This window comes from Tiliqua scincoides, chromosome 5 (assembly GCF_035046505.1).
Source record: "Tiliqua scincoides isolate rTilSci1 chromosome 5, rTilSci1.hap2, whole genome shotgun sequence".
Classification (NCBI taxonomy): domain Eukaryota; kingdom Metazoa; phylum Chordata; class Lepidosauria; order Squamata; family Scincidae; genus Tiliqua; species Tiliqua scincoides.
Genome location: NC_089825.1, coordinates 83361919 through 83376477, shown reverse-complemented (window position 1 = coordinate 83376477; position 14559 = coordinate 83361919). Strand labels below are relative to the sequence as shown.

At 43.4% G+C, this 14559-nt stretch overlaps 1 protein-coding gene across 3 annotated transcripts in view; it reads right to left on the bottom strand.

Annotated features, from left to right (window-relative positions):
- Positions 1 to 3736: 3736 nt before the first annotated feature.
- Positions 3737 to 14559, bottom strand: part of WIPF2 (WAS/WASL interacting protein family member 2) — a 31113-nt gene continuing 20290 nt past the window's right edge. For all 3 annotated transcript variants that reach the window (XM_066629059.1, XM_066629060.1, XM_066629061.1), the window contains exons 5-8: positions 12513 to 13175; positions 10525 to 10734; positions 9067 to 9168; positions 3737 to 7574 (exon numbers count right to left, since the gene is read on the bottom strand). In XM_066629059.1, coding sequence (XP_066485156.1) covers positions 7534 to 7574; positions 9067 to 9168; positions 10525 to 10734; positions 12513 to 13175 — 1016 coding nt within the window. In that variant the 3' untranslated portion in view covers positions 3737 to 7533. The remainder of the gene's footprint in view (positions 7575 to 9066; positions 9169 to 10524; positions 10735 to 12512; positions 13176 to 14559) is intronic.

The following is a 14559-nucleotide window of genomic DNA, read 5'->3' as shown; positions in this document are numbered from 1 at the left end:
GTGGACAGGCATGAAATTTGAATGGGGCAACCTCCACCCCACACATTGTCTATTCTACACTGTATATTCCAGTGTTTCTCAAACTGTGGGTCAGGACCCACTAGGTGGCTCGCGGGCCAATTTCAGATGGGTCCCCATTCATTTCCACATTTTATTTTCAACATATTAGACTTGATGCTCCCATGGTATGTGACTGCATTTGGGGAAATGTGACAGACCTGTACTTTTAACAAGCTACTATGTATATTCTTTTAACAATGATAGTCAATGAGACTTACTCCTGGGTGAGCGTGGGTAGGACTGCAACCAACAATTGCAAACGTTTCCAGCTTGATGATGTCACTTCCGCTCATGACATCACTTCCGGTGAGTCCTGACAGATTCTTATTTAAAAAGGGTCCCGGCCCTAAAGGTGTGACAACCACTGGTATATTCTACTTTGTCCTAAGGACACTCTTGCTTGCCATGCTGAGGCCATCTCCCCTAACCTGGGAAGAGAGGCATCACTAGAGTGCATTGCCTGATGCAAGAGCTCATTGCAGCACTCCCATGCTAGGCCTCCTCCCGTACCAGACAGAATTGCAATGTCATACAAAAGTCTAAATGCAGTGTCAGCACTAGGGTTAGTGTAACTCCTACAAACTATATTTAATATGTAACAGTACAGGTCACCCAATATATAAGTACCCAAAAAGAAACCAGCGGCCAACTTGATGACACTCACACAACTGAATAAGAGTTCTAGTATGAGGGAAATGAGAGCTGACTTATACTAATACCTTATTGGTTCCTTGATGTGTCATAACACCATGTTTGGCTCTCAGAACAATCAGTCTCTTTGGTCAGTTTTGAGATAATTAAATCCACTTTGTTACATACAGCAGTTGTGTTTTTCTTTCTAGTTAGTTGGCCATAACTTTTGATAGAATACAGATAATTCACCATGGTTTATTTCATTATATTCTGCATGCAAGTACCTTTCCAATGATGTAACAAGATGCTATCATTCATAAATACTTTCTAAAAGATTTCCAAAATTTTGGACACTAGCAGAGTTTTAAAAACTGATTTTAAAGGGATGCATTTTCCCCCTTCTCCAGGGATCAGTACTTTCTCATTTGCAGTGGCCATTCCTGTTGAGTCAAATCCGTGTATAAAAAAATCTATGCATAACAAGGTTGGTCCTGTACTGAATTTTAGCATTACAAAGAATAAAGTTTCCTTTGTCTTTCCTAGGTTTTGTATAGCATCCCAGAACATGCAAAGGCATTAAGGTTTGATCATGGTGGCATAAAAGCCTAGCAGAGGAAAAAGGACTGAGTCAACATATATATGGCTCTGAGTTCCTTAGAAGGCGGCTCTCCTCCCAGGAGCCATTTACCGTAGATCCAACTTCCTTCTAAGACACCAGTCAAGGAAAAGGCAATGTTATCATCTGACCTTGCTTACATCAAGGAGAACAGGATCCTTCCCTCACACAGCAGACTACAGTGTAAGAAACCAAATTTTGTTTTTAAGGGGAAGAGGGAGTTCCAATTTTCTCCAGTGTGCCTTTTGTTGTATCTTTTTGTTTATAATCGGAAAATTCAAGTAAAGTGGGAGAAACATGAAACTAGAACAAACTGTAAAGTAGAAGTGCTGCATTTTGGGAGAAAGGGAACAAGAGCAGTAAGACTGCAGCAGTGAACAGGAGTTGTAGGTTCCTCTACCCAAGCTGGCTTTTGCATTTGTCAAGCCACTCAAATCTAATATTTCAGCTGTGAGCCCTGCGGGGGACAGGCAGATATTGTTTAAATTATACAGAATTTTCAGCTTACCAGATAATATACTAAGCAGCAACACTTTTGAATGTGAATCTGAAAGTGTAGTGAAAGACTAAAACCGCAATAGAAGGCTACTTAGAATCCGCATGTTCTTTGCCTGCAAGCATAGTGCAAATTAAACAAATGACACAAACGCTATTTGTATTTGATTAATTTATTAGATCATGGACACAGACTCAACTCTGCATCAACAGGTGCAGTTACAATTTTAGTAGAGACGGCACCACTTAGTGTGGGTCAGATACAGTGTCTTGCGAAGTAGTGAAATAGTAAGAGGGAAGGAGGCACCGCAGAACACAGTACATAGAGAGCAGAATGACGTCCTTCACCCTGTCCAACCTGCCTCTCAAGAAGCTCCAGCAGATGCTACTTTCATTTTCAACCTTCATCTCTGTAACATCAAAGCCTAGGATTTGCTCATTAAGAAGTAGAAGCTAAACTTTTGATGAATGGCATGGAATCATGAGAAGGACGATGAAAACATACCATCTTCTGATCCAGGCTGTATAGTACAGTGGGTTGGCAAGTGACTGTGCTGCAAATGAAATCTCACTTTGTGTTGTGCAGCACAACTACTCACTGACTCCTACCTAAACCCCTCTGGCAGCAGCATTGGGAATAAAGACAGTCACTCTTATTAACTTGCATCGTAACTACTGCTCAACGCAAATTACTCTTGGAGAAACAGGCAGATAATGCTCTTCAGTTATCCCATTAGAAAAGAGCATCAGAAAGAGGAATGCCTAGTATATTTAAAAAACCAATCATATATTCCATTCATACAAGAATAGCAAAAGCATACAGGAAAATGATCTGTGCTTACTGGCATAACTCACAATTTGTGAAATCTAGCATCTCAAACAAACCATTGTGATCATTTTAATGACATGAATGTAAAACCAAAGAAATACAAATGCCTTAACAAGAATCTCTCCTGGAGAGAGCTCTTCAGTTGATCACCTTGCACTGGGGTAAGAAAATTGTCTATGTTATGCAAGCCCACTGAGAAAAAAAAACCCTTTCCTTAACAAAAATTAGATACGTCTCTGCCCCGTACAAAAGACTCAAGAATCCTAAGATTCTTCACTTGCAGATCAAGACTGAAAAAGATTGCTCTCCCCCCCCCCAAACCTTCACAAAGAAAAGCAAGGTTTGGAGGAGTATATGAAGGAGATTTTTCCCCCCTCGATTTTAAAGGGAAAGCGCAGACTCAGAACAAAGTATCAGTGCAAGAGACCAAATTCTGGTTCTTGAAGCCACAGGAAGTGGCTCTCAGTAGTGTTTCTTCAGAGTAGTGGTATTATTAAACAAAAGAATTAAGATTAAGAATAAGAATGTATGATAGCTCACAAGAGTAAAGGTTGACATGTGTTAGAAGACCAACACTGGGACCTACTTAAGGATAAGGCACAGAGAGTGAAGCTTGACAAACTTGTTATTCAACAATGGATACTACACCTTTCACTCTGGCACACTCATGCAGTTTCATACTTCAGCTGCAATGGAAGACAAGTACAACTGCAACATCAAAAGGTGGAATAAGGAAAAATGACTGAGCCAGAGTAGCCGAAATTCCACACCAAAAAATGTGGAATTTTGCAAGCTTTGAGTTATGCCAATTATGCAGATTTGCAAGACTGTTCCATGATGTATTCTAATATATCATTTATTCCACTTTTGCTAGTCAAGGAACTATACAGGACAATGAAATCCTTTCCCTGAGCTACCAAAAAATATTCAATTATCCCATTGGTTTTTGAGAAACCACAGCCTACACACTTCCAGGCATCCCTTGGAAGCTTAAAACCTTTTGGGTTACTTCTTTGTTACTCTCAACTTGCCAATTGTGCACTCAGGACATCTCCGAGTATTTTACTAGACTCACTGAACACACAGTGCTGATTAAGTGACAAACTGCACATGACAATAACTTTCTAGAAGACGGGCAAAAATATGGGAGTGGAGGCAGTCCTTTTATCTCCCTAAGAATTAGTTGGGGGGGGGGCTTGATATGGCCCAGCGATGTGACATATTATGAAGTTGTTGTCTAGTTTGCATGCTGAATATAACCCCCTCCCGGTGGCAGCTTGTAGCAAGTAGCTGCTTGGGGGAGGGGAACCTTTTGCTGTTGCTAAAGGGGAATAATTTTTGGCACAAACACAGTGCGGTGTTGTAAGGTTTGTTTTTAATACATGCCATGCATATGCTCCTGGGCAAATTCCCTTCACCTCAGCTAACTTTTGGAGATAAATGAACTGCTTCTGGTCCACCTCTGCCCTTCTTTCAAAGATGCAATTAATTCCACATGTACTTTGGCCCCAAGAGCTGCTGGTAACCAATCCATAGTGTTTGCATCTAAAACATGGTGCAACCGATTATGGAAAGCACCATAATCTATAGTCTTTTACAGTCAGAGGCAACTTAACATCTACACTGTGCTGTCATGTCAGGTTGCTGTCTGAGAAACCAAATCTGAAGAGTGCCTGTTTTAGCAAACAGCAGAGCCCTGTAAGTTGCATCCCAGGTTACTTTCTGAGATTATCCAATTACGTTGGTTGATAAATTATCCCATAAGAATTTCAACAGGACAAAGCTAGAGAAATTGAAACAGATACTACAAAATTGATATACTGATAGCATTTTCTGTCAGTGGGCCAATAATTTAGTAGACGCAAGCAAGAACGATTTACCTGGGCTATACCTTCAGTATGTAAAAGTGTGTGTCACATATGTGAACACTCGTCCATTAAAAAATCTAGCCTGCACCTAGAAAGACAGCAAATCAGGAAGGCTAGGCTGAGCCTTGTCACTGATAAGGGCCTGGGTGTATATGTGCAATGTACAAGGCACTTTTTTAGATGGGATAGTATTCAATATGCAATTCCACACCTGCAGCTCAAGATGGTACAGCCCAGGGAAAGAATTAATGCTTGATTCTGCTGAATATATTAACTGGCCCAGTCACTGCAATCAGGGAGGTGTGTGGCAGTAGCCTTCACCATACGCTCAAATGCAATTTGAAAGAGTTCATATAAGAGCTGGGAGGGCAAACAGAAAACGTAATCTTGATGGTGATGATCTTGGGGAGTTTTACATTAATGATTTTTAAAGTGTTGCATAAACCTGCTCTGAACTTCTGGAATGTGGCAGGGGCAATGCACACCTTTACTTCCCCTTGTACAAACACACTTTTGGTTAGTAAAGGAATGCAGAACAGACACACACTGGACAATAAAAACCCAACACAGGGGAAAAACCCAACAGGGGGAAAAAAGAGAGGAAAGAAGCAGTGATTTGGCCCAGAGCCTGCAAGTAAAACACATGTGCCTCTTTTATTGTTTAATTTCACTGCTGTTCCAAGCATAGGAAACCCCCCTTCATAGTTGCTTCCTAAACAAAGGATTTATGTACTGGAAGCTAACATTACAGGGAACATACCCTTTTAAAAAAATTACCCCCCTCCCCTCAATGCATAGTGCATTTAACTTCTGTTCCCAGCCAGCTACGCTGGGCAAGATTTAATTTTCCTCCAGAAGAAAAAGAAATTCCTCCAACCAAGCACTGGCCCTCAACATGAGGGGCTACCTGGTCGTTAACATAAAAGCAGATGAATTTCCATCATCATAGAAAAAAAGACAAGTGGAAGGTGAGATAAATTCTTTCACATACAGCTGGCAAGCCCACCTCGATCCTATATTACAAACTTTTTACAACATACAAAATAGATCAATATTTGTGATTATAACACGTATTTCTCACCCTAAGTTACTTAAGAGTAATTAGACACAATAATTATAATAAATCTGGTACCAATCACATGACGGAAGTAGTGTGTAAGGCAAAGACCAACCAGCAAGCTAGGCTATTTTATGCAACTGTCTGCATAAAATATGAACAGTAAAGGATGAGAAGAGGAGAGAAATTCTACCAGGGGTCAGATCTATGGTGTTCTGCAGCAGCAGCACAGGACGCGTCTACTGCTGGGAAATAGCCAAGCACTAATTTCCCAATGGGCGGCATGTGAACCAAGACAAGAGGCATGCATTCCCACAAGAAGCTATTGTCTGTGCTGAAAGTTACTGTGTTGAGAAGCACATGCGCAACTCACAATAAGCTTTTCTTCCTCATGACCGGAAAAACAAGCAAGACCACCACTTGGGGCTCCACCCCTTAAAGATAAGAACACCACTGCTCTAATAAAAAAAGACCAGGATCAGACCGACAGCATGCCATAGGAGATACAAGCAGTATCCCCAGCTGCTACACACTTGGATGGCAACCTCTTCCACCCCTATATCAAAGAATTACTGACAACAGACTTCGTGTACAATGGACCAAAAGTACATGAAGAGTGCTCTTATGAAAAGTTACTTTTTCAAAGTAACTACTTTGGGTTAAACAAAGCAACTACTTTGGGTTAAAACAGTTGGGTTAAGCACTTAAAGTGTTTTAATCAGACACACTAATCTGAGATATGGCCAGAGCAGTATACTAATCAACCGAAAAAGTTACTTCTCAATTTGACCTCCTTCCAATACCTGGTAAGTGTCCTCCCTAGAGTGGGCAGGCAGCCAGTGCTCATTCACCCCTTAAGCACAAAGGTGAACTAACACAGGCTTCCTTCTGTAAGCTATCCACAGCATAAGAAGATAAGCCAGAGATGTATCTCTATTTGAGGGAAAAGCAGAACATGATCTTCTGAGAAAGAAGCAGGGCAATCAGTGGTCACAGCCCCACATCAATGTGGGGCACAAAACACATTTTGCACTATTGCGGTATCTAAGCCCATGGGCATCATCCTATTGTATTCTTCCTATCAAACTACTGAGCCTCTCTGCCCCCTCATCTATGTACTAAGACTATGCATGCATAGGTTGGTGGCCACCACATGTAACCGTCTGTGTTCACTGGTTTTTTTTTTACACGGCACAGATGCAGTATCATTAGAAGTCACAGCAGCTTGAAGTGGGATGCCAACAGCCTTGGGACACAGCCAACACCCATGGGAAAGCCCAGGATGTGAAGCACAAGGGTTATGTCAAACAACCTTGAATTTTTGTCAAATGTCTCATACTCTCTCAGGATCAACAATCACACATGGGTGTGCAGTTTTCCCCATTCAGAATTTTCTCCAAGGGAAGCTGTTAATATACTATTGTCCTTCCCTCCCCTCTTCTTCAGTTTAGCCAGTTAGCACACAATGTCTCAATTCAACCATGGAATGATATTTCAGTCCTTGACACATACAGTTTTCACGCTGTCTCTCTTCAACAGAATTTCCCATCAGGTGGCCATTTCCCTTCTTTAAATCAGGTGAGCACCTAGAAACAGTTACCCCCCCCCCCAGTCCACAGTTCCAAAATGTGTCCTATTGGGTTTGCTTTTCTGGGAAGTGTTTCCCGCACCCTTGTTCCTGAACCAGGGACTCTGTTTGTATGACAGGAGCAGTAGAGAAAGCGGAAAACGATGCAGATCTGCCAAAGCGGATTCTCACCCAACTGTGCCAAAAGGCGTCCACAAGTCCAGATGTGAAATGCATAGATGGAGGTGAGAAATTGTGGATTCATCCAGATGCTTGCAACAGTTAAAAACACAAAACAAAAAATAAAACAGCAGTTTCTCATGCAAGTTTCTAAAGAATGTGAAGGGAATCAGAAGAACATCGGTCCATTTCTTTTGGTGCTGCGCAACGATGTCCAACCGCTGTTTTTCACCTGGGGATGGGAGGCAGAGGTGGGACCCCACGAGTAGCTGAAAAAACAGTAGAGGCTGTGAAATGCCATGCAACAGGCTGCCAGCTTCTGCAAGGATTCTGGCTCCCAAGCAAGAGAAATCTATAAATTCCCACGCTGTTACCACTAACCCAAGCAAATGTCTCCTTCCAGATTTTGAGGCTATTCTAAATAACCTCAACAAACCCCTTCCCTCAAAGTGTCAGTTTTCCTGTCTATCTCCTAAGAGATCGTTAACTTCTCAGGCAGATCCAATAGATCCTATACATCCTATACCTGTCTCCCTCTTGCTGTTCCCTTTAAGCTGCACAGTTCAAAGTTCTCCAAAGTTGAGCTGAGTCTGGAAATGCTGAGGAACTGCCGGGCAGCAAGCAAAGGAGCCCGAGCAGCTGGAATACAGTGCCACCTACACATTATTTATCATGAAGGGCAATATGTTTTTTGCAAGTTCCTCTTCCCCCTCCCTTCTGCTTCTCACTCAGTTTCTGCAATACTGGCAGACTTGGTGTAGACTTGAGTATTCCCCTATTCTTCCTTGCCAATGCTCCTTGAATCTGGAGAAACCCAAACCAAAATGTATGTAATGGAAACAAATTTATACAAAGCTGCAACATGCCCAGAATTTGAGAAAGGCTGGAAACAGAACGATTGGTAGTTAATGGTGAAATGCCTCTTGTAAATGGTTCATTTCCAGACTGAATTCAAATTGCTAGGGGGTCGCTGTTAGGAATAGGGCCTTCTGTGGTGACACCTCCGTTATGGAACTCCCTTCCCCTAGAATGACTCCCTCTGGAGATCTTCAAAGATGCCTCAAGACCTTCTTATTCAGGAAGGCTTTTAACCGATACTGGGGGCTGGTGCTTTTTAATGTTATATATTTTGATAACTGTGATCCTGGGTGTTTTTAAATTGTTTTAATGTTTAATATATAATGAATTGTATTTTTATGATTTTACATTGTTAGCCGCCTTGAGTCCCCTTTGGTGTGGGAGAAAGGTGGGATGGATGGATGGGTAAAGTACAGGTTGAGTCTCTTATTTGAGAGGGTTCTGTTCCCAGAACTCAACTGGCAAAATTGCATTAAAGCAAATCCATTTAAAAAACAATGTTCCTTTGCCAGGCGATTTAAAAACAGCCTTGCTGACCTTTGTGATATAAGACAAAGTCATTAGGCAGACAATCCATCAGTCAGTCTCTCTCCATTCTAAGTACCCAGAGAGAGAATTACTGATGAATTGCCAGCTGACTGCCCTCTCTTCCACTGAGGAGGCTATTGTTAAACAACTTTTTTCCTTTAATTTAAAGGGCCCTCATCACAAGTATTAAAAATAAAACCCACAGGTAAAAAGAATCTGTGGATAATTAGGTTATACCTGTATTGACAAATTGTGCTCAGCCCCAAGGAACGGCTTTAAATCACCCATCACTTCTTACTAAAGCATGGCACTGCTTACAAATGATTCCACTGGGCCCTGGACTTCAAGAAACAGGAGAGTCAAACCAGAACTCACCTCTGTTCGTTTTGCTAGGATAAATCCTCTGGAAGTGCTTGAACTCTTCTGGAGCTGGGAAATCTTCAACTGGATGGAATGAGTATTTGGATTCAAAGTCATCTGCAGACCAGGGGAAAAAAGTAGTTTTCATCAAGGTGGTAGACAACATGAGGTAGGCATCTAGTCCACTAGACTAAGGAGATTCCTACTGCTCTCCTTTTTATCCTTGAGCTGAGGTCAAGAGATGGCGAAAGTGATAAGGTGACTATTCGAGATTGCCTTACAGATGTGATGGCCCCCTTTTGTGGCAGGTTCTGGGCACAATTCAGAGTGAGAGAGATCTGGGACATGACACACCAGGAAGTTACTGTCAACTAGTAGTAAGGGCTTCCCAAGTGCAGCACCACACTAATGTAGTCCATTCCCTCATCTGACTTCCAAGTAAAGAACCACATCAATCCAGAATGCGCACACGGGCACTTAACATAAATGCAAAACACAGCCTTTTCATTTTCTGAGTTGCTATACACCTCAGCAGTCTATTAAAGATAGATCTGCTTTATACAAAACTCAGAGGGTAACAAAATAGACTCTCTCATGACTTTGAAGTTTATTTTCCTTACAAGTGTGGTAACGAGGGCAAGGTTTGTACAACACCTTCATCTGAAATGAACAGGGCCACAGGCACCGAACATAAAAACATGTGTCCTTGCATCATTGCCAGTTATTTCTGGGTGCCGAGCTCTGCATCTGCAGCACTAAGGATGTCATGACGACAATAAGCTTGAAGATCACTGTTTTAAGGAAAGAATTGCCCTAAGGTCTTTGGTTGGCAATTCTTACCCTAAGACAGTGGCCCCCATGCTTAATGTCATCATGACACCCTCAGCGCTGCAGATGCTGAGTTTGGCACCCAGAAGTAATTGACAAGGACATGAGGACGCGACTGTCGATTATGTCCAGGTTGCAAGATCATGAAATGACTCTGAAAACGTGATAAGCAGCTCAGGGCAGGCTGGCTTTTTGTTCCCATGGAGCTGAGCCTCTGCTCCGTGGTCTTAAGCACTGTGTTGTGTTCTCACTACTAAGTAGCTCAGGCTGTGAGCAGCCCATGACGCTCCTGTGTGTTTGCCACACTGTCCCATGGAACCATGACTCACTGGGAGCCACTGCCTAAGATATGAATTTCATTTACAAAAAATGCCAGCCCCCAAAGTATCTTGAATACTCTGAATCTTGAATACATGAGTTTGGATCCTGCCTTCCCCACCCTATTTATCCCTCACAATTTGCCCTGGTCAACTGTAATATTTTCCTAACCTCCACAATAATAACTGAACTTGACAGTAAGAGTCAGTAAGGTCAGTAAGAGTGGTTCAGTTCTGGGTCAGCTGTGCAGTTTTAGAACCCAGAGCATACCACCTAGCCGAACACCATCCAAGTTCTAGGAAGGTAATAGCAAGTTCTTTTACTCACCCAAGAAAGACCTGACAGTGGAGACTGAGTCCCGGTGACCATTTCTCATTGGTGGGGGAGGCGGCGGCGGTCCAACTGGTGTCCTGGTGGGTGGCAGGGGCGGTTTCCCACGGCTCAAGGGATCTGAAGACCCATGCATTCGGTAGGGTGGAGGTGGGGGTGCATCCCTACCGCCGTTCCGGTTCAGGGGTGGTGGGGGTGGGGGTGGGGCTGCAATGAGAATTCCTCAGGTCAGGTATTATTTCAAACTAGTTCAGTAGCTAGGGGGTGTGTGCACATGGCAGTTATCTCTGGGTAGTCAAGCTGTCTGGCACATACAACATCCAACTTTTCCAACAACATCATGAATTCCATGTACCTGCAACAGCCATGCCCTGCCCCACAGCTGTAATACAGGTTTTTACTTTTTCTGAGCTCTCCAATTCCGCCCAGGAATTTATTTACTGAAGAGGCCCCCCCCCCTCTCTCTTACATATACATACAAACAATTTCAGCATAGTGAGATGTGAATTACTGGGACATGGTGGGAAGTGCATTCACTGAAGCAGCCACACAATTGCTTTACTGGGTACCCTAATCAGGGCTCACTGTGCCAACTGCCAATTCATTCTTTCTGGAGCTGAAGTTTCCTGGCCCACTAGTATTTACTATGCATTCCAATATAGGCAGCTCTTGATTCACATGGGGGTTATGTTCCTGGAAAAGCATGCATATATTGAAAATGCATAAATGAAAACTGGCTACCCCGTAAGAAACAATGGGATTGGTATGGGCAATGGTTCTCAAACTTTTAGCACCAGGACCCACTTTTTAGCATGGGTCTGGGACCCACCAGAAGTGATGTTATGTACGGAAGTGACATCACCAGGCAAATTAAAATAAATTGTGAAATAAAATACACAATTAAATAAGAGGAAACCAGCCCTGTTGCACCAAGTGAATTTTCTCTGCAACCTGCCTGCAATAACCCCCCCCCCAAAAATCAGTAAGATATTCAGCTTTGCCCAGTGCCCAGTTCAATATAAGTTCTTATATTCAAATCATATCACTATCCGAACCCACCTAGCTTTCTAAGTCTGAAAAGGAAAAAAATTCACCTTACCAGATCAAGCGTCTGTTTTATTCTTTTTTGGGGGGGGGGGGATGCCTTCTGGAGCATTTGTTGAGCTCCACTTTCATCAGATTGAGACCATTCTGATGGCCTTGCATTCCTCTTTGCCTGACCTGACCACAAGCCAAAGCACGTTTGCTTACTCATGAGTAAACACGACCATGTAGCTTATGTTCGCTTTTCATAGGGCTCAATACATTCCTCAGCCTGGAAGGAGGGACTTCCTTCTCGGGCGTTTTTTGGGGGCTACGTTCATAGAATTGCGACCACTATGGTGTTAATGGATTCCTCTCAGCCTGTCCTTCCCAATGCAAGTTCGCCTACTTGCAAGTAAACACACAATATGGCTCCATTTCACTTTCCATAGGGCTCCATGCCTTCTCAACTATCAGCTAAAGCTTCACAACCCACCAACTGGGTTGCGACCCATAGTTTGAGAAACCCTGGGTCAGAAGAAAGTCAATGAGCATGCACACTGATGATGGGCGATCATGGTGGAAGGCTACTGGGAGTGGGACAGTGAGGCAGTGTTGTTGACGTTGAGTCCAGGCAAACTCATACAGACAGACATATGCCTCTCTTCAGAAATGAGGGACACATTCCAACATAAGACTAGCCAGGAATTTTAATTCAACAATTTCACACTGGCAGCAAATGAAATCACACATGAAGTCAGTTTTTACCCAATATTCCCAGTTTTCTGGAAGTTCATTCCCATAAATCCTTGGATTAAGACCAGGGCTTCCAAATCAAGTTGTTTAGCCTTCAGACAAGTTTGACCCCAGTACCTTTCTTTTTAGACACTAACAAGTCTGCTAATAGTATCAATTCACCTCCAGGGTTCCTGAGAAAAACCACAGCTGGAAAAAGCTCTTACCTGCACCCCGGCTTGGAGGCTCACGGGCGGGAGGAGGGGGCCGACTGCTCTGTAAAGAAGGGGAAGTTGAAGGTGGTGGGGGAGGTGCCATGCCCCTCACAGGCCCCGGAGTCTTCCGATGTAAGGAATTGTGTCTCTGTGGAAGCTCAGGGGCAGATTCACTGGTAGGGCTGGCAGGGCCATTGGGAACACCAGGGGGCTGCCGGTAAGGTGGAGGAGGGGGTGCCAGACTCTGGCCTTGACTGCTTGGTCCTGTTCGGATATTCACTGGAGAAGGGGGTGGCTTGATAGGGGGAGGAGCTGGTGGTCCATCCCGACTCCCAGGGAGCCGCTGTCCTGGAGTTGGTGGCAATGGCTTTTCACGGTTATAGGAAGGTGCTTTGCTGCTGTGCATGGAAGGGGGAGCAGGGGGTGCGTTGGCTCGGCGTCCTGGTGGCGGAGGTGGCGGAGCCGATGAACTGTGTTTCATGCCAGTGCTGCTGGCACTGTTTGGCCGTGAAAGATCTGGCAAGGAAGGTCTCTGCATACGCGGAAGCTCTGGGGGAGAAGCCCGGCTGTTATCAGCGTCATCTTGGGGCCGGCTGCTGGTGGCAGGCACAGGAGGCCGTGGTGCAGCTGATCTGGATCCAGGAACCTGCAGTGACTGCTTCCCAGAGGGGCTCTCTGAAACCATAAAAGGCATACAAGATTACCCATGAGTGAAGTTAAATAGGTCAACTTTGAATTCTTATAAAACAGCTTTGATCTTAGTAAAAAAAAAAAAGTCATACTGTTCCTCATACGAGTACTGTGCCCACTGCAGGACTCTACTATCCAATTCAGTGAAAGTGACTGACCTTTCTTGCACTGGGTCTCTAGCAGTGGTATACTGGCCATAAACATTTTACATAATAAGAGGTCTGCACACATTTCCAGCAGTAACCCCAGTGTCTTAGCTTCTTGTTGCACATTTCAGTCATTTCCTCTAGCAATATGAGCTAAGCAGCTCATATTAAATGCTGAAGAAAAGCAATTGGGGGTTCATAATTTTATTCTGGCTAGAGACATACAGCCAAGTGGGGATAGTTAATTCATTTAGGAATACGAATTTTGTTATTTCATCCTTGGCCCTCCTGTTCCCATGGATTTTGGGACAACTATCTCATCACCTATCTAATTCCACCCCTAATTTCACCCCACCCATGCTAATAGTATCAGCATGCTATTCTTCTTCTATTATTCTACCCTCCAGTATAGTGAATGACCTCCTTCCTTATACAGTTTATTCTTGGCCTACTCTGCTTCCTCAGATATCCACTTCTCAGTCCATCACCTTCTGCATTCCTCCACAACTCTGCTCACTTGGCCTCCTAGCTTTCACCTCCTTGTTTTCCCAGAACTCCTGCCTCTTCCTCTCTGCTTCTTCCCTTCTGCCACCAGCAAACTTTGTAAGATTTTTTTCTAGCCAAACTGACTCCTTACTCTCAAGGAAGTAGCACTCTTCAAAAACATTTGGGGATGTTCACTTTCCTCTCCAAAACAGCTGCCAAGTCAAAATAATGTATGTTAGTCAGGGTTTACACTACCTAATAAGCAAGACCACTCAGTTCCATTAACAGCCACTAGAACTCAATGAGAATGTTTACTGATCGTCTCAATATCAAGTTAGAAGTCAATCTTGAGGAAGCAGAATATTTTGATTATTATTATTATTATTATTATTATTAACAGTATTTATATACCGCTTTTCAACAAAAGTTCACAAAGCGATTTACAGAGAAAAACCAAATAACTCATGGCTTGATTACATGAATACAGGATTACATGAATACAATGGGCTCTTCTTATCCATGGGCTCAGCGTTCGCAGATATGAGCATCTGTGGATGCCAAGCCCACGACTTAGAGAGCCTCCTGGATGGAAGTCATTTCTGGTTTGCATCAGCAACTTCCAGTCGCACCTGGAAGGTCACGTGCAGCCTCCCCGAGCCTCAGAGCACTTGTTGTATGTGACCAGAAGTGGCTTCAGGTCATGTTCAGAAGGCCTTCTGAGGAGGTTGGTGCAACCT